The sequence below is a fragment of the Salmo salar genome, chromosome 26 (assembly GCF_965601325.2).
Source record: "Salmo salar chromosome 26, fSalSal1, whole genome shotgun sequence".
In the NCBI taxonomy this organism is placed as follows: Eukaryota; Metazoa; Chordata; class Actinopteri; order Salmoniformes; family Salmonidae; genus Salmo; species Salmo salar.
Genome location: NC_138316.1, coordinates 43602989 through 43617500, shown reverse-complemented (window position 1 = coordinate 43617500; position 14512 = coordinate 43602989). Strand labels below are relative to the sequence as shown.

The window sequence follows — 14512 nt, the reverse complement described above, 5'->3', positions numbered from 1 at the left end:
TGTTTCTCCCAGTCCGTAAGCCCCCCGGGCATATACAGGCCTGTTTCTCCCAGTCCGTAAGCCCCCCGGGCATATACAGGCCTGTTTCTCCCAGTCCGTAAGCCCCCCGGGCATATACAGGCCTGTTTCTCCCAGTCCGTAAGCCCCCCGGGCATATACAGGCCTGTTTCTCCCAGTCCGTAAGCCCCCCGGGCATATACAGGCCTGTTTCTCCCAGTCCGTAAGCCCCCCGGGCATATACAGGCCTGTTTCTCCCAGTCCGTAAGCCCCCCAGGCATATACAGGCCTGTTTCTCCCAGTCCGTAAGCCCCCCGGGCATATACAGGCCTGTTTCTCCCAGTCCGTAAGCCCCCCGGGCATATACAGGCCTGTTTCTCCCAGTCCGTAAGCCCCCCGGGCATATACAGGCCTGTTTCTCCCAGTCCGTAAGCCCCCCGGGCATATACAGGCCTGTTTCTCCGTAAGCCCCCCGGGCATATACAGGCCTGTTTCTCCGTAAGCCCCCCGGGCATATACAGGCCTGTTTCTCCCAGTCCGTAAGCCCCCCAGGCATATACAGGCCTGTTTCTCCGTAAGCCCCCCGGGCATATACAGGCCTGTTTCTCCGTAAGCCCCCCTGTCCCCCGACACTACTTCACCAAGCCCAAGGCTGTACAAGCACCCAGTTTGTTGAGGAGATGAATGACGACAAGACAAAATGCTCTTTTGATCTGTGTTTTTCTTAGGATCTCTGCACGTGCGAGGTTGAAACTGTACTGTCACCCTACCAATTGACTAGATTACATGTTCCGTCTTGCTGAAGCCCCCATTTCTACTGGCATCCATGACAAGATATCACACCGTCCTTTTCTCAGAGCATTCCTGGTAGCCAGTTTTGTTTTGAGAAGTCTGTCTGGAGGATAACTGGTGTGAAAAACAATCCTCCCTGTTGTTTGGTTGGGAGTAGGGGAGGGACCCTGTATTGTCTGATCGGTTGAGTGAACAGAGCTCTCACTGAAAAGGTACTAGGCCTCTGTTCAATCAATCAATCAAATGTATTTAAAAATCCCCTTTTACATCAGCAGTTGTCACAAAGTGCTTGTACAGAAACCCAGGCTAAAACCCCAAACAGCAAGCCATGCAGATGTAGAAGCACGGTGGCTAGGAAAAACTCCCTAGAAAGGCAGCAACCTAGGAAGAAACCTAGAGAGGAACCAGGCTCTGGTGGTCAGTCCTCTTCTGGCTGTGCAGGGTGGAGGTTATAAGAGTACATGGCCATAAAGGCCAGATTGTTCTTCTGATTGTTCACTGTCCTCTACAGTTCCCCACACTTATCACTAACCAGTACCTCTTCTCTCGCTCACTCTCTGTCTCGCTCTCTGTCTCGCGCTCTCTCTCTCTGTGTCTCTCTCTGTCTCGCTCCGTCTCACTCTCTGTCTCCGTCTCACTCTTTTGCTCTCTGTCTCGCTCTCTGTCTCGCTCTCTGTCTCGCTCTCTGTCTCGCTCTCTGTGTCTGTCTCGCTCTCTGTGTCTGTCTCGCTCTCTGTGTCTGTCTCGCTCTCTGTGTCTGTCTCGCTCTCTGTGTCTGTCTCGCGCTCTGTGTCTGTCTGTCTCGCTCTCGCTCTCTCTCGCTCTCTGTCTCGCTCTCTGTCTCGCTCTCGCTCTCTGTCTCGCTCTCTGTCTCGCTCTCGCTCTCTGTCTCGCTCTCGCTCTCTGTCTCGCTCTCTGTCTCGCTCTCGCTCTCTGTCTCGCTCTCGCTCTCTGTCTCGCTCTCGCTCTCTGTGTCTGTCTCGCTCTCTGTGTCTGTCTCGCTCTCTGTGTCTGTCTCGCTCTCTGTGTCTGTCTCGCTCTCTGTGTCTGTCTCGCTCTCTGTGTCTGTCTCGCTCTCTCTTGCTCTCTCTCTCGCTCTCTCTCTCGCTCTCTCTCTCTCGCTCTCTGTCTCTCGCTCTCTGTCTCGCTCTCTGTCTTGCTCTCTGTCTCGCTCTCTGTCTCGCTCTCTCTTTCTGCAGCGTCGGACAACAGCCAGCGGTTTCAGGAAACGTGTTTTGCGTTCGCACTAACGCCGCAGCAAGTCCAACAGATTAGCAGCTCAATGTAAGAGACACTCAAACCCTCTACTCTACCATGTACCCTACCAACGTACCCTACCATGTACCCTGTATTACAATTAACCCTACCCAACGTACCCTGCCTACCCTCTACCCTACCAACGTACCCTCCCTACCCTCTATCCTACCATGTACCCTATACTACACTCTACCCTACCATGTACCCTACCAACGAACCCTCCCTACCCTCTATCCTACCATGTACCCTATACTACACTCTACCCTACCATGTACCCTACCAACGTACCCTGCCTACCCTCTATCCTACCATGTACCCTATACTACACTCTACTCTACCATGTACCCTACCAACGTACCCTGCCTACCCTCTATCCTACCATGTACCCTATACTACACTCTACTCTACCATGTACCCTACCAACGTACCCTGCCTACCCTCTATCCTACCAACGTACCCTCCCGACCCTCTATCCTACCATGTACCATATACTACACTCCACCCTACCATGTACCCTACCAACCTACCCTACCATGTACCCTGTATTACAATTTACCCTACCCAACGTACCCTGCCTACCCTCAACCCTATCATGTACCCTGTACTACCCTATCTACCCTCTACCCTACCATGTACCCTGTACTTCCATGTACCCTACCTACCCTCTATCCTACCATGTACCCTATACCACCCTCTACCCTACCATGTACCCTATACTACCAACGTACCCTCCCTACCCTCTATCCTACCATGTACCCTATACCACCCTCTACCCTACCATGTACCCTATACTACCAACGTACCCTTCCTACCCCCTAACCTACCATGTACCCTATACTACCATGTACCCTATCAACCTACCCTACCATGTACCCTATACTACCATGTACCCTACCATGTACTCTATACTACCATCACCCTACCAACGTAGCCTACCTACCGTCTACCCTACCATGTACCCTATACTACCAACGTACCCTACCTACCCTCTACCCTACCATGTACCCTACCAAAGTACCTTTCCTACCCTCTACCCTACCAACGTACCCCATACTACCTTTTACCCTACCAATGTACCCAACCTACCCTCTACCCTACCATGTACCCTATACTACCATGTACCCTACCAACGTACCCTACCTACCCTCTTCCCTACCAACGTACCCTACCTACCCTATACCCTACCATGTACCCTATACTACCATGTACCCTATACTACCATTTACCCTATACTACCATGTACCCTATACTACCATGTACCCTATACTACCATGTACCCTATACTACCATGTACCCTATACTACCATTTACCCTATACTACCATGTACCCTATACTACCATTTACCCTATACTACCATTTACCCTATACTACCATGTACCCTATACTACCATTTACCCTATACTACCATGTACCCTATACTACCATTTACCCTATACTACCATGTACCCTACCATGTTGTATTAATACTCCAGATTCCATTGGGTAGCCTAAATGTCCGTCTTGTGTTTTTCAGGGACATCTCGGGGACCAAATGTGACTTCACAGTACAAGTTCAGTTACGGTAAGTTGATAGAGCTCATTGTTCTACTGCTAGTAGGTCCTGATCAATATACACTGCTCCAAAAAATAAAGGGAACACTTAAACAACACAATGTAACTCCAAGTCAATCACACTTCTGTGAAATCAAACTGTCCACTTAGGAAGCAACACTGATTGACAATAAATTTCACATGCTGTTGTGCAAATGGAATAGACAACAGGTGGAAATTATAGGCAATTAGCAAGACACCCCCAATAAAGGAGTGGTTCTGCAGGTGGTGACCACAGACCACTTCTCAGTTCCTATGCTTCCTGGCTGATGTTTTGGTCACTTTTGAATGCTGGCGGTGCTTTCACTCTAGTGGTAGCATAAGACGGAGTCTACAACCCACACAAGTGGCTGAGGTAGTGCAGCTCATCCAGGATGGCACATCAATGCGAGCTGTGGCAAGAAGGTTTGCTGTGTCTGTCAGCGTAGTGTCCAGAGCATGGAGGCGCTACCAGGAGACAGGCCAGTACATCAGGAGACGTGGAGGAGGCCGTAGGAGGGCAACAACCCAGCAGCAGGACCGCTACCTCCGCCTTTGTGCAAGGAGGAGCAGGAGGAGCACTGCCAGAGCCCTGCAAAATGACCTCCAGCAGGCCACAAATGTGTTTGCTTCTGACCGTTTGAGCAGACACAGACTCCATGAGGGTGGTATGAGGGCCTGACATCCACAGGTGGGGGTTGTGCTTACAGCCCAACACCGTGCAGGACGTTTGGCATTTGCCAGAGAACACCAAGATTGGCAAATTCGCCACTGGCGCCCTGTGCTCTTCACAGATGAAAGCAGGTTCACACTGAGCACATGTGACAGACGTGACAGGGTCTGGAGACGCCGTGGAGAATGTTCTGCTGCCTGCAACATCCTCCAGCATGACCGGTTTGGCAGTGGGTCAGTCATGGTGTGGGGTGGCATTTCTTTGGGGCGCCGCACAGCCCTCCATGTGCTCGCCAGAGGTAGCCTGACTGCCATTAGGTACCGAGATGAGATCCTCAGACCCCTTGTTAGACCATATGCTGGTGCGGTTGGCCCTGGGTTCCTCCTAATGCAAGACAATGCTAGACCTCATGTGGCTGGAGTGTGTCAGCAGTTCCTGCAAGAGGAAGGCATTGATGCTATGGACTGGCCAGCCTGTTCCCCAGACCTGAATCCAATTGAGCACATCTGGGACATCATGTCTCGCTCCATCCACCAACGCCACGTTGCACCACAGACTGTCCAGGAGTTGGCGGATGCTTTAGTCCAGGTCTGGGAAGAGATCCCTCAGGAGACCATCCGCCACCTCATCAGGAGCATGCCCAGGTGTTGTAGGGAGGTCATACAGGCACATGGAGGCCACACCCACTACTGAGCCTCATTTTGACTTGTTTTAAGGACATTACATCAAAGTTGGATCAGGCTGTAGTGTGGTTTTCCACTTTAATTTTGAGTGTGTCTCCAAATCCAGATCTCCATGGGTTGATAAATTGGATTTCCATTGATTATTTTTGTGATTTTGTTGTCAGCACATTCAACTATGTAAAGAAAAAAGTATTTAATAAGATTATTTCATTCATTCAGATCTAGGATGTGTTATTTTAGTGTTCCCTTCATTTTTTTTAGCAGAAAAGTGGCGAATTTGCCAATCTTGGTGTTCACTGGCAAATGCCAAACATCCTGCACGGTGTTGGGCTGTAAGCACAACCCCCACCTGTGGACGTCGGGCCCTCATACCAGCCTCATGGAGTCTGTTTCTGACCGTTTGAGCAGACACATGCACATTTGTGGCCTGCTGGAGGTCATTTTGCAGGGCTCTGGCAGTGCTCCTCCTGCTCCTCCTTGCACAAAGGCAGAGGTAGCGGTCCTGCTGCTGGGTTGTTGCCCTCCTACGACCTCCTCCACGTCTCCTGATGTACTGGCCTGTCTCCTGGTAGCGCCTCCATGCTCTGGACACTACGCTGACAGACACAGCAAACCTTCTAGCCACAGCTCGCATTGATGTGCCATCCTGGATGAGCTGCACTACCTGAGCCACTTGTGTGGGTTGTAGACTCCGTCTTATGCTACCACTAGAGTGAAAGCACCGCCAGCATTCAAAAGTGACCAAAACATCAGCCAGGAAGCATAGGAACTGAGAAGTGGTCTGTGGTCTCCACCTGCAGAACCACTCCTTTATTGGGGGTGTCTTGCTAATTGCCTATAATTTCCACCTGTTGTCTATTCCATTTGCACAACAGCATGTGAAATGTATTGTCAATCAGTGTTGCTTCCTAAGTGGACAGTTTGATTTCACAGAAGTGTGATTGACTTGGAGTTACATTGTGTTGTTTAAGTGTTCCCTTAATTTTTTTGAGCAGTGTATATCCTGACCAATATATCCTCCCACTATGTAGGTCCTGATCAATATATATCCTGACCAATATATCCTCCCACTATGTAGGTCCTGATCAATATACCATGCTTTATACTAGACAGAGGAAATGGCTGTTACCTTGCTTTATACTAGACAGAGGAAATGGCTGTTACCTTGCTTTATACTAGACAGAGGAAATGGCTGTTACCTTGCTTTATACTAGACAGAGGAAATGGCTGTTACCATGCTTTATACTAGACAGAGGAAATGGCTGTTACCTTGCTTTATACTAGACAGAGGAAATGGCTGTTACCTTTCTTTATACTAGACAGAGGAAATGGCTGTTACCTTGCTTTATACTAGACAGAGGAAATGGCTGTTACCTTGCTTTATACTAGACAGAGGAAATGGCTGTTACCTTGCTTTATACTAGACAGAGGAAATGGCTGTTACCATGCTTTATACTCGACAGAGGAAATGGCTGTTACCATGCTTTATACTCGACAGAGGAAATGGCTGTTACCATGCTTTATACTCGACAGAGGAAATGGCTGTTACCTTGCTTTATACTAGACAGAGGAAATGGCTGTTACCTTGCTTTATACTAGACAGAGGAAATGGCTGTTACCTTGCTTTATACTCGACAGAGGAAATGGCTGTTACCTTGCTTTATACTAGACAGAGGAAATGGCTGTTACCTTTCTTTATACTAGACAGAGGAAATGGCTGTTACCTTGCTTTATACTCGACAGAGGAAATGGCTGTTACCTTGCTTTATACTAGACAGAGGAAATGGCTGTTACCTTGCTTTATACTCGACAGAGGAAATGGCTGTTACCTTGCTTTATACTCGACAGAGGAAATGGCTGTTACCTTGCTTTATACTCGACAGAGGAAATGGCATTGGAAATCATCATTATTTGTTCACTACTCCCACCCCAATGACATAACATCCTATTAGGAACCACAAAATGGAAATATGAAAAACATAAATGAAAGAATATGACACAGCCTACAACTGAAATATAATTATTAGACTGGAAATGTAGCCTATGTCAAATGCAGTGATTTAGTTAACACGTTTAATTACAGACATTTACTAAGCCAAATTATTTATGTATCTTCTGTGAAAATGAAGGTAGGCCATTGAAGACCAAGTGTTAATGAATTACCACGTTTTAAATGAAAGTGATATGGATTGCAGCAACTGTGTGAAGCACAATTTAAATATAATTATAAAACAAAGCACTTTATCTTTTTCTATGGTTCAGATAACGACTTCCAAAGAATATGAAATGACTCTATACCACATTTCTTTCCAATTCAGACATCGTTTTTCAGTACAACAGGCCTTGTAGTCCTGTCAGAACATATAAAGTTGAGCTATTGAAGGTTTTCACGCTGTTCCACAAATGAAAGAAATTCTCTGCTATAACCACACAACATAGGACATGTTACTATTAACTACCAGCCGAACCACGGACACAAAAAAATCATGTTTAGAACGTCATTTTGTTCAACTTTTAAATAACTTTATTAGAATATGATAGAATTTGATTCAAAATACAATACAATTGCAATTTACTTTCAAATGTTTTGTAGCCTACAGTTTAATAATTTTAGCCTCGAACCTCTTGATAAGAAATTACATTTTTTTTTATTAGGACAAATAAAATAATGAATTAATTTGAATGAATTTGAAACTAAAAGTGTATCCTACACCAGGATTTTTCCATTCAAACAACATATACGGTAGGCTACATTGCCATAGTAGATTTGCCCTGGTAAACAAGGAATGATTGTACGGAATGATTGTCAAATAGATAAATTGCCCGGCCTCCCGAGTGGCGCTGTGGTCTAAGGCTCTGCATCACAGGGCTAGCTGTGCCACTAGATATTCTGGGTTTGAGTCCAGGCTCTGTCGCAGCCGGCCGAGACCGGGAGACCCATGGGGTGACGCACAATTGGCCCTGCATCGTCCGGGTTAGGGGAGGGTTTGGCGGGCAGGGATGTCCTTGTCCCATCGTGCACTAGCGACTCCTGTGGCGGGCCGGGCGCAGTGCACGCTGACACGGTCACCAGGTGTACGGTGTTTCCTCCGACACATTGGTGCGGATAGCTTCAGGGTTAAGTGGGCATTGTGTCAAGAAGCAGTGCAGCTTGGTTGGGTTGTGTGTTTCGGAAGACGCACGGCTCTCGACCTTCGCCTCTCCCGAGTCCGTAGGGGAGTTGCAGCGATGAGACAAGATTAACTACCAATTGGATACCACGAAATTGGGGAGAAAAAGAGGGAAAACCATTTTTTGCTCATTGTCATACGAATATGTTCCGAAGATAATTCCCACCAGAAGGCGAAATTATTTTGGAAAATGTTCGTCGCAATGAGGATGGAAACATAACCCTGACATCTGTCTTAAGGAGGGGTTAGGGGGTGGAAACATAACCCTGACATCTGTCTTAGGGAGGGGTTAGGGGGTGGAAACATAACCCTGACATCTGTCTTAGGGAGGGGTTAGGGGGTGGGAACATAACCCTGACATCTGTCTTAGGGAGGGGTTAGGGGGTGGAAACATAACCCTGACACCTGTCTTAGGGAGGGGTTAGGGGGTGGAAACATAACCCTGACACCTGTCTTAGGGAGGGGTTAGGGGGTGGAAACATAACCCTGACATCTGTCTTAGGGAGGGGTTAGGGGGTGGAAACATAACCCTGACATCTGTCTTAGGGAGGGGTTAGGGGGTGGAAACATAACCCTGACATCTGTCTTAGGGAGGGGTTAGGGGGTGGGAACATAACCCTGACATCTGTCTTAGGGAGGGGTTAGGGGGTGGAAACATAACCCTGACATCTGTCTTAGGGAGGGGTTAGGGGGTGGGAACATAACCCTGACATCTGTCTTAGGGAGGGGTTAGGGGGTGGAAACATAACCCTGACATCTGTCTTAGGGAGGGGTTAGGGGGTGGAAACATAACCCTGACATCTGTCTTAGGGAGGGGTTAGGGGGTGGAAACATAACCCTGACATCTGTCTTAGGGAGGGGTTAGGGGGTGGAAACATAACCCTGACATCTGTCTTAGGGAGGGGTTAGGGGGTGGAAACATAACCCTGACATCTGTCTTAGGGAGGGGTTAGGGGGTGGAAACATAACCCTGACATCTGTCTTAGGGGGGGTTAGGGGGTGGAAACATAACCCTGACATCTGTCTCAGGGAGGGGTTAGGGGGTGGAAACATAACCCTGACATCTGTCTTAAGAAGGGGTTAGGGGGTGGAAACATAACCCTGACATCTGTCTTAGGGAGGGGTTAGGGGGTGGAAACATAACCCTGACATCTGTCTTAGGGGGGGTTAGGGGGTGGAAACATAACCCTGACATCTGTCTTAGGGAGGGGTTAGGGGGTGGAAACATAACCCTGACATCTGTCTTAGGGAGGGGTTAGGGGGTGGAAACATAACCCTGACATCTGTCTTAGGGAGGGGTTAGGGGGTGGAAACATAACCCTGACATCTGTCTTAGGGAGGGGTCAGGGGGTGGAAACATAACCCTGACATCTGTCTCAGCGAGGGGTTAGGGGGTGGAAACATAACCCTGACATCTGTCTTAGGGGGGGTTAGGGGGTGGAAACATAACCCTGACATCTGTCTTAGGGAGGGGTTAGGGGGTGGGCAATGCTGGTTGCAATTGAGATCAGGTGAATTTAGGATGTATTGATGCTTTACCGAGAGATCAGCTGGCCATAATCTAATTGCCAGTCTTCATTGCAATCTGCCCATTATGGTTGACATGGTCCTGTCTGTCTGTCTGTCTGTCTGTCTGTCTGTCTGTCTGTCTGTCTGTCTGTCTGCAGGTTTTGTCTCTCTGAGACGAGTTGTCCTCAGGAAGACCACTTTCCGCCCAATCTGTGTGTGAAGGTGAACGGGAAGCCATGCAACCTCCCGGTAAGAAACACAACTCCACACACTGTACAGTTCTCCTTGTTACACACTGTACAGTTCTCCTAGTTACACACTGTACAGTACTCCTAGTTACACACTGTACAGTACTCCTAGTTACACACTGTACAGTACTCCTGGTTACACACTGTACAGTACTCCTGGTTACACACTGTACAGTTCTCCTGGTTACACACTGTACAGTTCTCCTAGTTACACACTGTACAGTACTCCTGGTTACACACTGTACAGTTCTCCTTGTTACACACTGTACAGTTCTCCTTGTTACACACTGTACAGTTCTCCTTGTTACACACTGTACAGTACTCCTTGTTACACACTGTACAGTTCTCCTTGTTACACACTGTACAGTACTCCTAGTTACACACTGTACAGTACTCCTGGTTACACACTGTACAGTACTCCTAGTTACACACTGTACAGTACTCCTAGTTACACACTGTACAGTACTCCTAGTTACACACTGTACAGTTCTCCTTGTTACACACTGTACAGTTCTCCTTGTTACACACTGTACAGTACTCCTAGTTACACACTGTACAGTACTCCTAGTTACACACTGTACAGTTCTCCTTGTTACACACTGTACAGTACTCCTAGTTACACACTGTACAGTACTCCTAGTTACACACTGTACAGTTCTCCTTGTTACACACTGTACAGTTCTCCTTGTTACACACTGTACAGTACTCCTAGTTACACACTGTACAGTACTCCTAGTTACACACTGTACAGTACTCCTAGTTACACACTGTACAGTACTCCTAGTTACACACTGTACAGTTCTCCTTGTTACACACTGTACAGTACTCCTGGTTACACACTGTACAGTACTCCTAGTTACACACTGTACAGTACTCCTAGTTACACACTGTACAGTACTCCTGGTTACACACTGTACAGTACTCCTAGTTACACACTGTACAGTACTCCTGGTTACACACTGTACAGTACTCCTGGTTACACACTGTACAGTACTCCTAGTTACACACTGTACAGTACTCCTAGTTACACACTGTACAGTACTCCTGGTTACACACTGTACAGTACTCCTGGTTACACACTGTACAGTACTCCTGGTTACACACTGTACAGTACTCCTAGTTACACACTGTACAGTACTCCTGGTTACACACTGTACAGTACTCTTGGTTACACACTGTACAGTACTCCTAGTTACACACTGTACAGTACTCCTAGTTACACACTGTACAGTACTCCTGGTTACACACTGTACAGTACTCCTAGTTACACACTGTACAGTACTCCTAGTTACACACTGTACAGTACTCTTGGTTACACACTGTACAGTACTCCTAGTTACACACTGTACAGTACTCCTAGTTACACACTGTACAGTACTCCTGGTTACACACTGTACAGTACTGCTAGTTACACACTGTACAGTACTGCTAGTTACACACTGTACAGTACTCCTAGTTACACACTGTACAGTACTCCTGGTTACACACTGTACAGTACTCTTGGTTACACACTGTATAGTACTCCTAGTTACACACTGTACAATACTCCTGGTTACACACTGTGGTTACACACTGTACAGTACTCCTAGTTACACACTGTACACTACTGCTAGTTACACACTGTACAGGAGTCCTAGTTACACACTGTACAGTACTCCTGGTTACACACTGTACAGTACTCCTGGTTACACACTGTACAGTACTCCTGGTTACACACTATATAGTACTCCTGGTTACACACTGTACAGTACTCCTAGTTACACACTGTACAGTACTCCTAGTTACTCACTGTACAGTACTCCTAGTTACACACTGTACAGTACTCCTGGTTACACACTATACAGTACTCCTGGTTACACACTGTACAGTACTCCTAGTTACACACTGTACAGTACTCCTGGTTACACACTGTACAGTACTCCTAGTTACACACTGTACAGTACTCCTGGTTACACACTGTACAGTACTCCTGGTTACACACTGTACAGTACTCCTGGTTACACACTGTACAGTACTTCTGGTTACACACTTTACAGTACTCCTGGTTACACACTGTAGAGTACTCCCGGTTACACACTGTAGAGTACTCCCGGTTACACACTGTACAGTACTCCCGGTTACACACTGTACAGTACTCCCGGTTACACACTGTACAGTACTCCCGGTTACACTCTGCACAGTACTTCTAGTTACACACTGTACAGTACTCCTGGTTACACACTGCACAGTACTCCCAGTTACACACTGTACAGTACTCCTGGTTACACACTGCACAGTACTCCCAGTTACACACTGTACAGTACTCCCGGTTACACACTGCACAGTTCTCCCGGTTACACACTGCACAGTTCTCCCGGTTACACACTGTACAGTACTCCTGGTTACACACTGTACAGTACTCCTAGTTAAACACAAACCATATCTTCAATGACAATAAACAGTTGATTGAGATGTGGAGTGTGACCTTTCTCTCTCTCTCTCTTTCTCTCTTTCTTTCTTTCTCTCCCCCCCTCTCAGGGCTATCTTCCTCCAACGAAAAATGGTGTGGAGCCGAAGCGCCCCAGCCGGCCCATCAACATTACCTCAGTGGTCAGACTATCCACCACAGTCCCCAACACCATCGTGGTGTCTTGGACCTCAGAGGTTGGAAGGGTAAGATATGATGATACATTTAAAATTCTCTTCATTTGATTATTCTCTATCTTAATTGTAAAAAATTCTAGAATTCGTTTAGTTTTTTATCTTTCTGATCTTTTTATTATTTGTTTTTTTTGTATTTTTATATTTTTTTCTTAAAAATATATATTTTTTAAATATTTTTTATTATTATTGCCTCTTTTTCTCCCCAATATATATATATATATATATATTTTTTAATTATTTTTTATTATTATTGCCCTTTTTTCTCCCCAATTTCGTGGTATCCAATTGGTAGTTAATCTTGTCTCATCGCTGCAACTCCCCTACGGACTCGGGAGAGGCGAAGGTCGAGAGCCGTGCGTCTTCCGAAACACACAACCCAACCAAGCTGCACTGCTTCTTGACACAATGCCCACTTAACCCTGAAGCTATCCGCACCAATGTGTCGGAGGAAACACCGTACACCTGGTGACCGTGTCAGCGTGCACTGCGCCCGGCCCGCCACAGGAGTCGCTAGTGCACGATGGGACAAGGACATCCCTGCCCGCCAAACCCTCCACTAACCCGGAGGACACTGGGCCAATTGTGCACCGCCTCATGGGTCTCCCGGTCGCGGACGGCTGCGACACAGCCCGGGATCGAACCCGGGTCTGTAGTTGTGCTTCAAGCACTGCGATACAGATGCCTTAGACGTCTACACCACTCGGGAGGCCAATTTATATTATGTTTTAAGCACTTAGAATTTACTCCTGTAAGAAATGTGCTGTATAAATAATGTTTTGGTTTGATAACAACAATGGGGCAAAAACACATGAATAAAAGTGCGTAGAAAAGTGCAGTGATCTGGATGAAAAGGAGAGTGATTTTAACAACCCTACAGCACCTTCTGTGTTTTCAGAGCTACTCTCTGGCGGTTTACCTGGTCAAGCAGCAGTCGTCCACAGTACTGTTGCAGAGACTACGGTCCAAAGGCATCAGGAACCCAGACCATTCCAGAGCACTCAGTAAGGGTTGCCAGGACGACACACTATTTACACTGTTAGCACTGTTAGCATGCTAGGTTAAATGTATATCTATGGATCTGACTGAACGGGTCCATGACACAAATGTATCTAGCTACATATTTAGTTCTGGCCTGTTTAAACCACGCTAGCCTTGTCCTGTATTGTCATGGAGCTCTGTACTATATTCCATGTGAAGTGTTCATCTACTGTAGATGGTTGTGCAGGTGTTGTATAGGTGGTCATGATCCCTGCTTCTTCTTCATGCTGTTCTCTGTCCCCCTGCAGTCAAAGAGAAGCTAACGGCAGATCCAGACAGTGAAATCGCCACCACCAGCCTGCGTGTGTCGCTGCTCTGTCCGGTAAACACACACACTCTGTCTTAATACCTCTATTACTGTACTTTACTGTGTGTGTCCCGAGTTGTCTCAATACCCCTATCACCTCTTAACTGCTATGTCTGTGGCGTGTGTGTGTGCAGCTGGGGAAGATGCGGCTGATGATCCCATGCCGGGCGCTGACGTGTTCCCACCTGCAGTGTTTTGACGCTACGCTGTACATCCAGATGAATGAGAAGAAACCCACCTGGGTTTGTCCCGTCTGTGATAAGAAAGCCCCCTACGAACATCTCATCATTGACGGGTGAGACCCACAACCCTGTACCAGCTCTTAGTGTCACCATTTAATACAGAACATAGTGGTCCTACAGGCCTTTCAGAAAGGAGTCATGCCTTCACTTATTCCACATGCTGTTGTGTTACAGCCTGAATTTAAAATGGATTACATTTACAGTTGTTTGTCACTGGCCTACACACAATACCCCGTAAGGTCAAAGTGGAAGTATGTTTTTTTTTAAATTTGTAGTAATTAATAAAAAATGAAAAGCTGAAATGTCTTGAGTCAGTAAGTATTAAAACCCCTTTGTTATGACAACCCTAAATATGTTCAGGAGTGAAAATGTGCTTAACAAGT

At 46.9% G+C, this 14512-nt stretch overlaps 1 protein-coding gene and 1 pseudogene across 2 annotated transcripts in view; both read left to right on the top strand.

Annotated features, from left to right (window-relative positions):
- LOC106595921 (E3 SUMO-protein ligase PIAS1) overlaps positions 1–14512 on the top strand; it is a 153967-nt gene that overhangs the window by 126088 nt on the left and 13367 nt on the right. Inside the window, exons 3-9 of one of the 2 annotated variants that reach the window (XM_045708972.2) lie at positions 1989–2073; positions 3561–3608; positions 9810–9900; positions 12417–12551; positions 13438–13543; positions 13829–13902; positions 14022–14182. In XM_045708972.2, coding sequence (XP_045564928.1) covers positions 1989–2073; positions 3561–3608; positions 9810–9900; positions 12417–12551; positions 13438–13543; positions 13829–13902; positions 14022–14182 — 700 coding nt within the window. Of the gene's footprint in view, positions 1–1988; positions 2074–3560; positions 3609–9809; positions 9901–12416; positions 12552–13419; positions 13544–13828; positions 13903–14021; positions 14183–14512 lie in introns of both variants that reach the window. The other variant, XM_045708971.2, reaches the window with a different exon arrangement.
- On the top strand, positions 9925–12088 carry LOC145864313 (uncharacterized; annotated as a pseudogene).